This window comes from Ochotona curzoniae, unplaced genomic scaffold (assembly GCF_017591425.1).
Source record: "Ochotona curzoniae isolate NIBS_2020 unplaced genomic scaffold, NIBS_Ocur_1.0 contig_2927, whole genome shotgun sequence".
Taxonomy (NCBI): domain Eukaryota; kingdom Metazoa; phylum Chordata; class Mammalia; order Lagomorpha; family Ochotonidae; genus Ochotona; species Ochotona curzoniae.
The window spans coordinates 2,946,386-2,959,240 of NW_024465654.1; the positions used below are offsets into that span (position 1 = coordinate 2,946,386).

Genomic DNA, 12,855 nt, shown 5'->3' on the forward strand with positions numbered 1-12,855 from the left:
ACCCTCATGTGGGTGACCCAGAGGAAGCTCCTGGCTCCTGGCTTTGGGTCAGCTCAAGCTTTGGCAGTTATGGATATTTGGGGAGTGAACCACAGATGGAACATCTCCCCCCATCTCTCCGAAACTCTTTCCAATAAATGATTTTTTTTTTTTTTAATGGAAGCTATATCCTACACTTGCCACCCCAGGATGGGATTTCAGTTCCTAGACACAGGCTCAGTTCAGCTCTGGTGCTTACGTTCCAGAAGGACAAGCCTACATGCACATCTGATATGGGGCACAGGGCCCCCACGTGGAAGCACGTGCCCTCTCAGCCAGTGGCGGAATGCCTTGGACCAGCCACCCCTCCTCGAGTGGCATCCCCACGAGGCACTCTCCTTTGCCAAAGCAACTGCCCTGCCGCTCAATGCCCAATCCCATGGGCTGGGGTGAGGGGAGCGCCTCATAGCTCACACAGGCCACACCAGTTGAAAAGAAATGCTTTATGGAAATATAATCCTCTTAAAGGGGAAGGAAGTAGGGAGAGAGCTCCCTTCACGGGCTCTCTGGGAACCGGGAACTGCTGCCCCAACCCAAAGAAAATGCAACTAGGAGGGGCAATGACCCTAACAAGCAGCCTGAAAGCAAACTGAGAAGTGGGGTCTTGACGCTACGGAGAAGGTGGTAAGGTCAGGCTGGGGTGGGCACAGAGTCCGTGGCAGCTCATCCTATGTGGCCCAGGGTCAAGGTGCTGAACTCCTGGCTCCAGCGCAGCACTATGTCCTCACTCTTGCCCAGGCTCAGCACGCTGTACGTCTCGTTTTGCAGGCACCTCATGCGGGACACCTTGGAGGGGGTGGAAGGGGCGGGATTGGGGGACATGATGTCATGGCCAGGCTGTGTTACCTCAGGAACCACAGGCAGCAGAGGGAAGCAGGAAACGCAGTGGGGAGCGGTGCTCCCAACAACCAATAGCCCACCCCCTTTTTTTCTGTACAGAGAGAAGAGGCTGAGAGGCCCAAATGGGGAAGTGACTTATCCTGGGCTACCTGGTGAGTAAGAAGAGGAAGCCAGCTGGGACCTCGACACCTCCTGTGGGGGCCCCACCTCTGCAGGCGGCCCTCCCCTGCCCTCCTCCCACCACAGCCTGGGAGAGCTTTGCTTATTCCAGGGCTGCTTCAGTCCAGGGAGGTGCCAGAGGTGCGGGGATGGTGATTGCCTCCTCCTCTTCCCCAACCCCTCCAGCGGCTGTCATAGTGGCTCAGTTTGAGTGTGGTGATGGAGGTGAGGTTGGTTGGGGGAGGAGGAGGAGGAGGCAGGAGGGGGCTCACCTTCCGGTTCCGGTTTCTCATCAGACACTGCTGGCTTTTAAAGGAGCAGTAGTTGGGATACTGGACATAGTCTGTGTCACACACCTAGGGCAGGAGCCATGGACCAGAATGGACAGGCTATCAGAGGCCTCCTGAGACACCAGCCCTGCAGGGGACCCAGGGATAGGGCTGAGCCTTCAGTGGCTGGCCTCAGACACGTGGGCAGCTGTCCTGGGAGAGAGCACAGGCTGCCCTACTGGCCGTGCTCAGCTTGCTGGGGAACAGGGCACAGAGAAGGGGGTCATTTCTGGCTCCTTTCGGGAACAGTAAGTAACTGGTGCAAAAATGTCTGATATACTTGGGGCCCCACTGAGAACTCTCCAATAGCTCCTCCCACATCTAGGGATCTAGACAGGCAAGTGGGTCACAGGGTTCTCAGCTCAGCTACCACAACTTTCTACTTTTCCTTGCCTTGGTTTGGCCTGGCTCTTGGCACCTGCAGGGAATCCTACCATGGAGGTAGCTTTGGGGACCAGGGAGCTGAGCTGAGCTGAGCTGAGCTGATGCCCTCAAATAGGGAGAGCAAGTATTGTAGGAGCCAGGGAAGGGAGAGAGAGGCAGGGATGTGTGGCTACAGGGTCAGAAAATGCCTGACCTTTTGCTGGTCTTGAGCCCAGAAAAGCAAGTGACCCGACCAAAGCCACCCAGTAGCAGGTGACAACTGATGGAGCTTGGGGCACTCCTGGGCTCTCTCACCACCTGGATTCCTTTATGTGTGTGTGTGCACAGTGGTCTCCTGGAGAGAAGCAGGGGGAGTGCCCCTCACGAACCAGAGGCCTACACCCCTCCCACATTCTAGGAGCAAGTAACTGGAGGGGTCTGTAGGAAGAAAGACTGACCTTGGTGGGGAAATCGCCATCTTGGAAGCTAAGGAACTCAGTCTGGAGCCAACCAGCGACGCGGGTGTCCTCACAGCCCTTGGTGGCCAGCCGGGCGCACCAGAAGTCCATGCGTAGCCCGCCATACACATCGAGCCCGTAAAAGTGGCCTGCTTCCTTGGGCCCAGGCTGGGATACAGGAGACAGGGTGTGGAGGATTGGGGAGGGATGTGTGCCCTGCAGGTCTGCCCTTGCACAGCCGTGCTTCCCTCACCGCCGGTCAAATCAAATGGGTACCTGGGTGCCCACAGACACGCTCTGGGCTGCGAGCAAGGGGCTGATGAAGGGTGTCTTGTGTGAATTGTCACACTGCTGCCGTTGCAGGCTGCTTTCTGAGTTGCACTGTTCCAGCTTCAGGGAGCAGAAGTCGCAGAGTGGACAGGTGGACGTGTGCCGCCGGCCGAGGCTGTCACAGACCTGGGGCAGGTAGGAGTAGGGGTTAGGGGCTATTGCTGAGCCCCAGAGGCTGGCTCAGTCCCCTGCCCGTGGGCCCACCTAGAGCAGCCCCACCCCACCCCCACTCTTGGTCTGTAGATTCTTCCAGCAGCTTCTCTGGCCAACACGCGCCCCTGCCAACTGCCACCCACCCTTCGGCTCCAGGGTTCCTCAAGAACCTCTCCTTTGACATTTTCTTGTCTTTTAAAGAAATGTATTTGAAAGGGAGATAGAGGATATGGCACGATGGTTCAGTGGCTAAGTCCTTGCCTTGCACATGCTAGGATCCCATATGGGTGCTGGTTCATATCCTGGCTCCTCCACTTGCCATCCAGCTCCCTGCTTGTGGCCTGGGAAAGCAGTAGAGGACTGCCCGAAGCCTTGGGACCCTGCACCACATGGGAGACCTGGAAGAGCTGTGGCCATTGTAGCAAGTTGGGGGGTGAACCAGCAGATGGGATATCTTTGTTTCTCCTTCTCTCTGTAAATCTGCCTTTCTAACATAAATAAATAAATCTTTCAAAAAAAAAAAAAAAAAGAAAAAGAAGAAGAAGAAGAAGAAAAGAAAAAGGGGTGGGGGGAGAGAGAGAGAGGCAAATATATCTTACATCCACTAGGGTTCACTCTCCCCAGAGGCCAATAATAGCCAGGCCTGGGTTAGACCAAAGCAGCAATTAGGAATCCTAGTTGGGCCCCCTATGTGGTTGCAGGAACTTGGGAGCTCACCTCCACAGCTGTACCCCAACAGCATGCCGACACCAGCAGCACTTCCAGGACTTGAACCTGGGAACACCCATATGCCTTGTGCATGTCCCTGGCGGCATGTTCACTGTTGCACCGAATGTTCACCCTTCACCCCCTACCCGCCAATCTGGCTTCTTCACCTGCTTTCTGGCAAGTTTTTCTATATCCAGGTAAGCCCCACCTAACTGGGGGGTAACATCCAAAGCTCAGATCTCTCTCCCAGAGCCTCATTGCCAAGGGTCTAATTAGCTAACAGTCACCCCTAACTGAGCCCTTTTGCAAAGAACTCACAGTCCTCCTCCCTCCCACTTCACTGTCTGTTAACATTTACACTGCGGGGACAGGTGCTGGCGCTGTGGCTCTCCACACTCCCCTCTGGTCAGCACACGGACCCTGTAAGGAGGGCACAGGTGCTGATGGCACCCCTAACTGCTGGGGAGGCAGTTCCAAGTCAGGGAGGCTGAGGAAGTCACCAAAGCCACAGGTCGAACAGATGATGGGAGGGCCTCGCTTCGGGTCTCTTGAGTCAAGCCCATCAGCAGATTAAGCTGCCCCCTGGAATGTTGGCATTGCTCATCAGGGTGCTGGTTTGAGTCTTGGCTGATGTTCTTTCAATCCAGGTCCCTGCTAATGCATCTGGAAAAGCAGTGAAAGATGGTCCCAGGACTTGGGCCCTTGCCAACCAGGTGCGAGATCTGGATGGAGGTCTATGCTCCAAGCTTTGATCTGGTTTAACGCAGACCATTACAGCCACGTGGGGAGTGAATCAGGCAGATGGAAGATCTCTCTCTCTCTTTTCCTACTCTGGTTTTGTCAAGAAATTTTGTTTATTTATTTGGAAGGCAGAATGACAGGGCCCAGTGTGATGGTTCAGAGGCTAAATCTTTGCTTTGCAAGTGTTAGGATGCCATATGCCACCAGCTCTTATCCCAGCGGCTCCACTTCCCATTCAGCTTCCTACTTGTGGCTTTGGAAAGCAGTCGCGGACAGTCCAAAGCTTTGGGATCCTGCACCCATTTGGGAGGTCTGGATAAAACTTCAGGTTCCTGGCTTTGGGCTGACTCAGCTTTAGCTGTTGCAGTCACATGGGGAGTGAACCAGTGGTTGGAAGATCTTTGTCTCTCTTTTTCCTTCTCTCAGTAAAATCTGATTTGCCTTTCCAATAGAAATAAATAAATCTTAAAAAAAAAAAAAGGCAGGGTGTCAGCTGGAGAAAGAGAGATTTAGCCCTGAACTCCATCTGGGTCTCCTACATGGGTGGCAGGGACCCATATAACTTGAGTCACCATCTGCGGTCTCTCAGAGTGTGTACCAGCAGGAAGATAGATCAAAAGCAGAGGAGGTGGGACTTGAACCAGGCACTCTGGCATAGGATGTGGGCAGACCAAGCAGTAGCTTCATCCACTGTGCTCCTAATGCCTGGATGTGTCTTGCACTTTATGCCCATCCTTTTCACAGAACTGACCTTACCACACTATTCGGTGTCTGACTGGATCCCAGGAGGAGAAAAGGATTGGGCAGCCTCTGTGCACTATTAACATCTGAGAGACTCAGTGCCCTCTCAGAATTTGTTGAACAAACAGAGGGATGCAGGTCACAGTCATTACTATGTGCAGTGCTTGCTGAGACATAAACTCTTTGGAATAGTCCTGATGGGTGTTCAGGACACACTAGGATCTCTAGACTCACTCCTGGGAATGTTCTGGAGAAGAGGTGAGCAATATTAACAAGGTAGGGACTGGAGGTGGCACACGGGATCCAGCGATGGCCCAGAGCCCAACCACAACTCGGAGAGCTACAGAGCCAATCCCAGACCGGACTTTCTCCTCTGCGTGAACCAGATAGCGTTTCCCATGGGCAGGGTCTCCACAACTCAACCTCAGGCTGCCCTGCTCGCCTCCACTTCACAGCTGGCTTAGCACAGTGCCAGGTCCCCAGGGTGCCCAAGGGCATCCAACAGCACGGCAGGCTTACCGGCTTCCCAAAACCAAGGACCTGCTCTTCTATGTACTTCCAGGCCTTGGCTGTGGGGGTTATGATGCAATTATTCTCCATGATCGAGTAGCACAGCACCAGCAATGCGTCACTGTGGGATATCTGTAGGAGGCTGCGAGAAGACAGGACTGGCTGGGAGGATGGGCCGCGGGGTTAGGAGAGAGCCTAATTTGCCACCCCCATCTCCACTCCATCCCCCCCACTGGGTATCTCATCTTGATCACACAGTTTCAGATGCTTAGCATGGGGTCAGAGAGGCCCCGGCCCCCAACTGCCGCTTTCACAGAGGAGGAACCGAGAAGCCGAAAGGAGAAACAACTTTGTGAAGACTGCGGTGCTGATCAGGGACGAGACCAGACCCCGAGTTTGGGAGCTCCAGCTCCAGGGCGCATTCCACCACAGCACACAGGAAATATATACCCAGTGGCTGAGGTGGTGTGAACCACAGCTATCGACCAGGTGGGGTCTGCCAGCTGCGCCTGAGGCCACACCCAGATGCAAGGAAGTCAGGCTGAGGCTGAGAAAGTAAACTTCTCATTGCCAGAGTGGCAAGCAGGGACAGCAGGGGCCCAAGGGTGAGGGTGGGAGCCGGGACCCCTAGCGCATACCTTCCAGTGTTCTGGTTCCTATTGTAGGAGGAGTCCTCGTCATATCCTTCATTCGTGTCATCCATTTCCTGGGCTGACCGAATGAACGCCTGGATGTCCTCCATCATCGTATCAGACGATTCTGCTTCTCGCGCCCGACGGGAGAGCGGGGGCAAGTTAGAAGATATAGACTGGGCCCGGAAAACAGAGCCTAAGCTTCGGTGCCACCTGGACAGGGTGTCCAGGCCCTCCTCGGTGCCCTGTCCCTCTTCTTGCTTCCCCTCCTCTTCTTGTTCTTCCTCTTGCTCTTCTTCCTCCTGCCCTTCCTCTTTATGCTCTTGGCTTTGCTCCTGCTTGTGCTGCTCCTGGTTCTGGTCCTGCTTGCGATCAGGCGTTTGTTCCTGGCCCCCCAGTGACAAGGAAGACTGCAGCAGCTCCTCCACGTTGTTGTTGAGGCGTTCGGGCCAGGGCTGGAAGACCTGGCGTTCCGTGGCTGCAGGTGAGTGCGCCAGGGCCAGAGAAAGAAACGGGAGAGAGCAGGTGTGTGGTGGGAGATGGTTAGGATGGTGTTTGGGGTTCTCACGTCCCACATCTGGGCCCCTGGAACCCCATCTCCATTCCTGAGCCCAATGACTTGCTGTTGCAAACTCAGTGAGGGGACAGTAGGTGACGACTCGGGTACTTGGGGGGACCTGCGTGGAGGCCCAGGCTCCTGGCTGCAGCCTGGCCTGCCTCCGGTTGTTAGACATTGTGGCATGCACTAACAAATGGAAAATCTCCCTCTGTCTCTCCTTTGAATAGAGTGAAAATACATAATATACTTTTAAAACTTGATAAGCATCTGGTCTGAGCATCTCAGTTCACAGCTGGATATAATACATAAAGGCAGAAATAAGCATGGCTCAGTATAAAAAGCCAGAAGAGAATGTGCATACTAAAATAATAAAAATATTTCCAGGGCTGGCATTGTAGTGTAGCAGGTTAAACAAATTCCTGCAACACTGTCAGCATCCCATAGGAGTGTCGGCATCCCATAGGAGTGTTTTGGCTACTCCACTTTGGATGCAGCTCCCTGCAAGCGCACTTAAGAGAGCAACAGAAGATGGCCCAAAGTGCTCGGGCCCCTGCACCAACATGGGAGGCCCAGATGGTCTGGCCTGGCCCAGCTCTGCCTGTCGTAGCCATTTGGGGAGTGAACCCGCAGATAAAGAATGATCTCTCTCGGCCTTTCAAATAAATAAAAAATAAACAATAATAATCCAACAACAACAAACCCAATTGAATGACTATTCCCATGTCAGTTGTGCTGCTTGGAGCAAAGTCCTCTCCCCATTGTCCTTGCAAGAGCTTCTCTTCCCTAACTGTTGCCTCCCTCTCCTTTCTGGAACACCAAGGATCCAAAGTAGCTAGCAACTTCCTTCCCACACTGAAGATGCTGGCTTAGAAGAGTCCCTGAGCACTTCAGGCACAAGGCGGCAGGAATGCGCTCCCCTGCTTGCCTTGGAGCAGGTGTATTTCTAGAAGCAGGACCCTCCCTGGCAAACACAGCCATCTGCTGTGCTGGCATCCACTCCCTCACCACCACAGCCTTATGGCCTGGCCCTGAGAACTGTGGGAGACGCAGCGAGGTCTCACCTGTCATGTGGGATGCGAGAGAGGACGACACAGTAGTGGGTGGCACTTCCGCTGCCGACTCTATCTCCTTGAGACTGTTAGGTGAGAGGATGGAGACCGGCTGGGAGCATCGCACCCTCTGCAGGGAGAGAGGGAAACTGAATCACTTATGCTTCTGTTCCAGGTCATTCCTGGGTGTGGCACAGTTCCCTGCATGCACATGAAGGGATCCAGCCCCCTGCCAGAATCCTCTAGACTGAGAGAGTCCTCCTGGAGCAGAAACCCTTCATCTGTCTCAGCTTCCCCTCTGACCTGCTTCCCGTGTTTGACTTTGGTGAGATCCCTGAGCTTTTGGGAGGGATGGAATGGTGTGCCGCTGCCTCCTGAATACTTTTCCCACAGTCACAGGCACCTGGCTGCATCCACGATACAGCATCTGGGTCAGTGATGGGTGGGAGGTGCTAGGGAGCCCTTGCTTGGATCTTCTGCTGGTGCAGGCATGTGCTGGTCCAGGCATGCAGACCCAACCTTTCCTCTGGCCTCACCTTGGCATAATAGACGTGGTTGGCACACCTGTACTGGGCGAACTGGCAGAAAGACTCAAACCAGGAGGCATAAGGGAGGTCCGAGCAGACGGCGCCTGGACGAGAGGAGGGGTGAAGATGAGTAGGGGGATGGGGGTGGAGGAACAGCGCCCCTTGGTGTCTGGGAAGAAAACACGGCTGGACGCAAGGTGCGCTGCCCTCCTCTGTGAGCGCTGGGTGGTTGGGTTTTCCCACCAGCCTAGCCCTCACCGTCGGGCACCAAGCCGTGGTTTTCATACTGGTCCAGCTGGACGAGCGTGGGGTTGCGGCAGCCGTGGGTTGCTCGGAGCCGGCAAGTGGTCTCTGCCTTCCAGGTTGGAGTCAGCAGCGCAAAGAAGCGTTCATATTCAGAGGGAGAAAGAGGGCTGCCTGGGGTAGAGGTTGACGTCGAATCCTCGACTGGGGCAGATGCCAGAGGTAGGAATAGCTCTGTGGAGGAGGGAGGAGGAGGAGGAAATCCATGGATGGATGATCTGAAGCCCCAAATGTGCTCTAAGCCAAGGACACGACCAGACTGGCTCAAGAGAGACCCATGAAACTTAGGAGTCTGAGGCCCCTGGACAGGTGAACCCTGTGGAGTGGGTGAAGGAACCAGGGGTGGGCGTGGAGAAGAGGCAAAGGTCTGACCCCAACGCTAAAGCGCAGACCCCACAGACAGCGCTGGGGGTAGGTCCGCTCCAGCAGGTGGGACTGCCTTACCCTTGAGGAGGGAGAGCAGGAAGGCAGCAGCTAGCTTCTTCATGGCCCCGACAACCGCCCCACAATGTTTCCCCGGGCCAAAGCCGCTTCTAACGGGCCAAATCGCAGGCCCCGGGTGCGTCATAAAAGCACTGACCGGCTCGCGGGGAGGGGGCAGGGGCGGGGCCTCGGAAACTGCCGCGCCCACGGGCGGGGTCTCGCATGTGTCCCCGTGGCCCTGGGCAGGATGGTCTGTGGCAGTGGCTGCTGAGGCCCTGCGTGGTCCTTGACGTGTAGCACGTTATTTCATTTACACTCCCAGCCCAGAAGGTAGATTCAGCAGTGTGTGGAGCTGGGAAATCTGGGTTTGGGCTGGTAGCTTGTCCTGTGAGATCTGCTTGCAAGCAAGACCAAGGATCTGGGGTGGGCCGAGATGGAATGTCTGAAACAAAGGTAGGGTCTCCCTGAGTGGTGAAAACTAGAGCGGACACCTCCATACAAGTAGTGACCTCCAAGGAAAACCAGAGTGGGAGTTTGCACATGGCCCATTGTTCTGAGGGGAGTTCCCCCAATGAGCAAGACAATCCATAAAGCAATAGAAAAAAAAAAAAAAAAGAACCTTGCTTTTGTGTACTTAATGGTAAGAAATCAAGCTAATATTTTTAAAATATTTATTTATTTTTATTGGAAAGGAAGATATACAAAGAGGAGGAGAGACAGAGAACAAGATCTTCCATCTGATAGTTCACTCCCCAATTGACCGGAACAGCTGGAGCTGAGCTAATCCAAAGCCAGGAAGCAGGAGCTCTTCCGGGTCTCTCACGCAAGTGCAGGGTCCCAAGCTTGGGCCGTCCTCAACTGATTTCCCAGGCCATAAGCAGGGAGCTGGATGGGAAGCAGGGCCACCGGGATTAGAACTGGCGACCATATGAGATCCCAGGTGTGCAAGGCGAAGACTTTAATCGCTACACTATCGCGCGGGGCCCCAAGATAATATTTATAACAGTACACATTTATCGAGGCCAGTATGTAACTCCAAGGCTAGCTCTCCACTTCCAAGCATTAGAATCTCATGTGAACCACTGTGAAAATTAGTATGGAGAGTGCTTGGAAAATTGCAAATAAATCCACCATATGACCCAGCTATCCTGCTGGGATAGGAATATACACAGAAGAAGTGAAATCTGCATGTGAGAAGGGGATCTGTAACCCTATATTTACAGCAGCAAAGCAATCTACAACAGCAAAGACATGGAAACAATCCAGATGTGTGTCCAAGGAAGAGTGGTCAAAGAAACTGGCTCATCTACTCCATGGAATATTATTCAGCTATTAAGAAGAATGAAATTATTCCATTTACAACCAGGTGGTCCCATCTAGGGACCATCATGCTCAGTGAAATGAGTCAATTACAAAAGAACAAATATCATATATTCTCTCTCATATAAGGAAGCCAACATGGAAAGTGTAACTCCAATAGTCCAATCCGTACTGGGGTTTTTTTTGATTGCTTGCTTTTTTGGCTGTATCCCATGTGTTTTGATGTTTTTATTTCAGTTTGGTTCCTTCCAATTAATCTCTTTTCTCCAGTTGAATTCATCACGTGCTCATGAATTATATGATGGAATCATTTTTCCCTAAGAGACTTCTGTGTTTCCTTTTTGTCATTCATGCGATGGTTACTCAGTGGCGTGTTATTTTTTTCAAGGTGCTACAGTTCGTTTTAGATGTTGCTGTTGATGATGTGGCTGCCCTAACTCATACTGGTTGCTGACCTCATTTCATGGCCTCTCACTTGTGGTAATGTAGAGTGATGGAGTACTGGGGTCTGTCATATACAGACGTGGGGGTACAATGGAACATGCATCCCTGCATCCAGACCAAAGATGGATTCCCAATGAAACTATTGGACATGTGTAGAATCAATAATTGCAAAAACTTGGAAGCAACCGAAAAACCCATCAAACAGGACTGGATAAGAAAGCTATGGTTCATTTACTCCATAACCTACTACTCAGATATTTAAAAATTAAAAAAAAAAAAAAAAGAAATGCAGCCCTTTGTAGCCAAATGGGCCCAACTAGAAAACATTATGCTAAGGGAAATGAGACAATCCCAAAAGGTTAGATAACATGTTTGCCTTAATTTAGCATGCAATGATGTCAATCCGAAAAACAGTGCCTGTAAACTGTAATATTATTTCGTCCCCAAACAGCCTGTACCTCATGCAATAAGATATTGTGATGTAACCAATGAACTAACAATCAATGTGAGTCAGACTGCTTATGATCTACATCAAAAGAATTGTAAAACCTAATATACTTTTTTTTAAAGATTTATTTTATTTTTATTGTAAAGGCAGATATACAGAGAGGAGAGACAGAGAGGAAGATCTTCCGTCCGATGATTCACTCCCCAAGTGAGCACAACGGCCGGTGCTATGCCGATCCGAAGCCAGGAGTCTCTTCCGGGTCTCCCACACGGGTGCAGGGTCCCAAAGCTTTGGGCTGTCCTCGACTGCTTTCCCAGGCCACAGGCAGGGAGCTGGATGGGAAGTGGGTTGCTGGGATTAGAACCGGCACCCATATGGGATCCCGGGCATGCAAGGCAAGGACCTTAACCACTGCGCCACTGCGCCATCACGCAGGGCCCAAAACCTAATATTCTTTCAAAACCCTGTGCTACTCGGAAATGGGTTGGGAGAGCAGAGAAATCTTCCATCTCCTTAGAATGTGTGAGGAAGACGTGAAGTATAACCTATCAAGAACATAACGGGTAACTTATAGATAACAGATTCAAATCAGCATTAGACAATAGTAAAACTACAAAGACATACAGGGGGAATCAAGAGCGATCCTAACAACCTCTTAACAGGAGGTCATATGCACAGAGCAGGGGGGAACCCCAGAGTGGAGCAGGCAGACAGGAAGAGGCTTGTATCCCAACCCTGGAGACTCCCGGATCCTCACCAAGGACTATCAGTATGGGCACCAAGGACTACATCCCAACTGCCAAAGAGACCACTGGGAAATGGAGTGCCTTCGAAGGCCGAGAACTCTGAGGTCATCCACCCCCTTTGGATCTACTACATGGGATGGAAGAAGCCCAAATCCTTCCTCGCAGGATCCAAGGTCATCGTAACAAGAGCCAGGAACCCTGAGCGGTCCACAGAAACGGAACAGTAAACTTTCTTCAGGAGTAGGGAGAGGAGCTTTCTCTGGTCCTTACTTAGTTCCAACTTTGGATCCCCACCATCAGGGTCGCTTCAGAGCGCCCCCCCCAAACACACACACACACACACAAATTAGAATAGATAGGCAGAGAACAAGAAAAGCTTAGAACAATAAAGGAAATGGTCAGCATGAACTCACACATACCTTACTAGGTAGGACACAAATATTAATTACTCCTCACTGAGGTATTGAAGATTTCTCTGCACACCTCTCCTAAAACTGTTCTACACCTCAATTGTTGACATATGCCTTGTTAGAGTTATAATCCAGTTTAGACTATCCTAAAATCTGCCAAGTTCAGCAAATTATGCTTCAACACTATGAACTGCTAAATACTAAAATGAAAATAGACATGGGCCAGCTGAATAGTACCCTATAGACATTTTAAGGTGTATAGAAGCCAGTTCTGGTATAAACTAAAATTGAAAGGACAATGAAGTAGGCACAGGTGGTGGTTAAGAACTTGCATTTTTTTTAACATATTGGTTATTCTACCATGTCAATTAATTCCACAGTGTTGTAAATTGTCGTTGATGTTATGTCGTGACTTTAAATTGATTGGGATGGTATTTTGCCAGCTCTGCCTTCAGACCAGAGATGGTCTCCCCAAGAAACTGTTGAATTTACCTGGACAATAAGATGCTGGACTCTATGCTTGGTATACTCTTGCAATGAAAGAATCTTGACTGAATTTGAAATGTAACACAGCAACAAGGTGGAGGAATCCACCATAGAGGGAGGGTACGGGGAGGGGTTGG

At 51.7% G+C, this 12,855-nt stretch overlaps 1 protein-coding gene across 1 annotated transcript; it reads right to left on the reverse strand.

Moving 5' to 3' along the window:
- Positions 1-471: 471 nt before the first annotated feature.
- Positions 472-8,978, reverse strand: LOC121155576 (acrosin binding protein). Its single transcript, XM_040979014.1, has 10 exons — positions 8,886-8,978; positions 8,397-8,615; positions 8,148-8,242; positions 7,624-7,741; positions 6,010-6,481; positions 5,381-5,513; positions 2,465-2,644; positions 2,189-2,356; positions 1,311-1,394; positions 472-825 (listed from the first exon to the last, which is right to left on the reverse strand). The coding sequence occupies exons 1-10, from the start codon at positions 8,926-8,928 to the stop codon at positions 703-705; spliced, it is 1,635 nt and encodes a 544-aa protein (XP_040834948.1). The 5' UTR covers positions 8,929-8,978; the 3' UTR covers positions 472-702.
- Positions 8,979-12,855: the final 3,877 nt, after the last annotated feature.

Bases quoted from the DNA above. Each gene is read 5' to 3' on its own strand.
- LOC121155576 (XM_040979014.1), bottom strand. From the start codon at position 8,928: ATGAAGAAGCTAGCTGCTGCCTTCCTGCTCTCCCTCCTCAAGG. The intron at 5,514-6,009 runs GTATGCGCTAGG...GTCTTCTCGCAG, and splicing joins AGGAACCAGAACACTGGAAG to CCTCCTACAGATATCCCACA. The intron at 826-1,310 runs GTGAGCCCCCTC...ACCCCCTCCAAG, and splicing joins TGAGAAACCGGAACCGGAAG to GTGTCCCGCATGAGGTGCCT.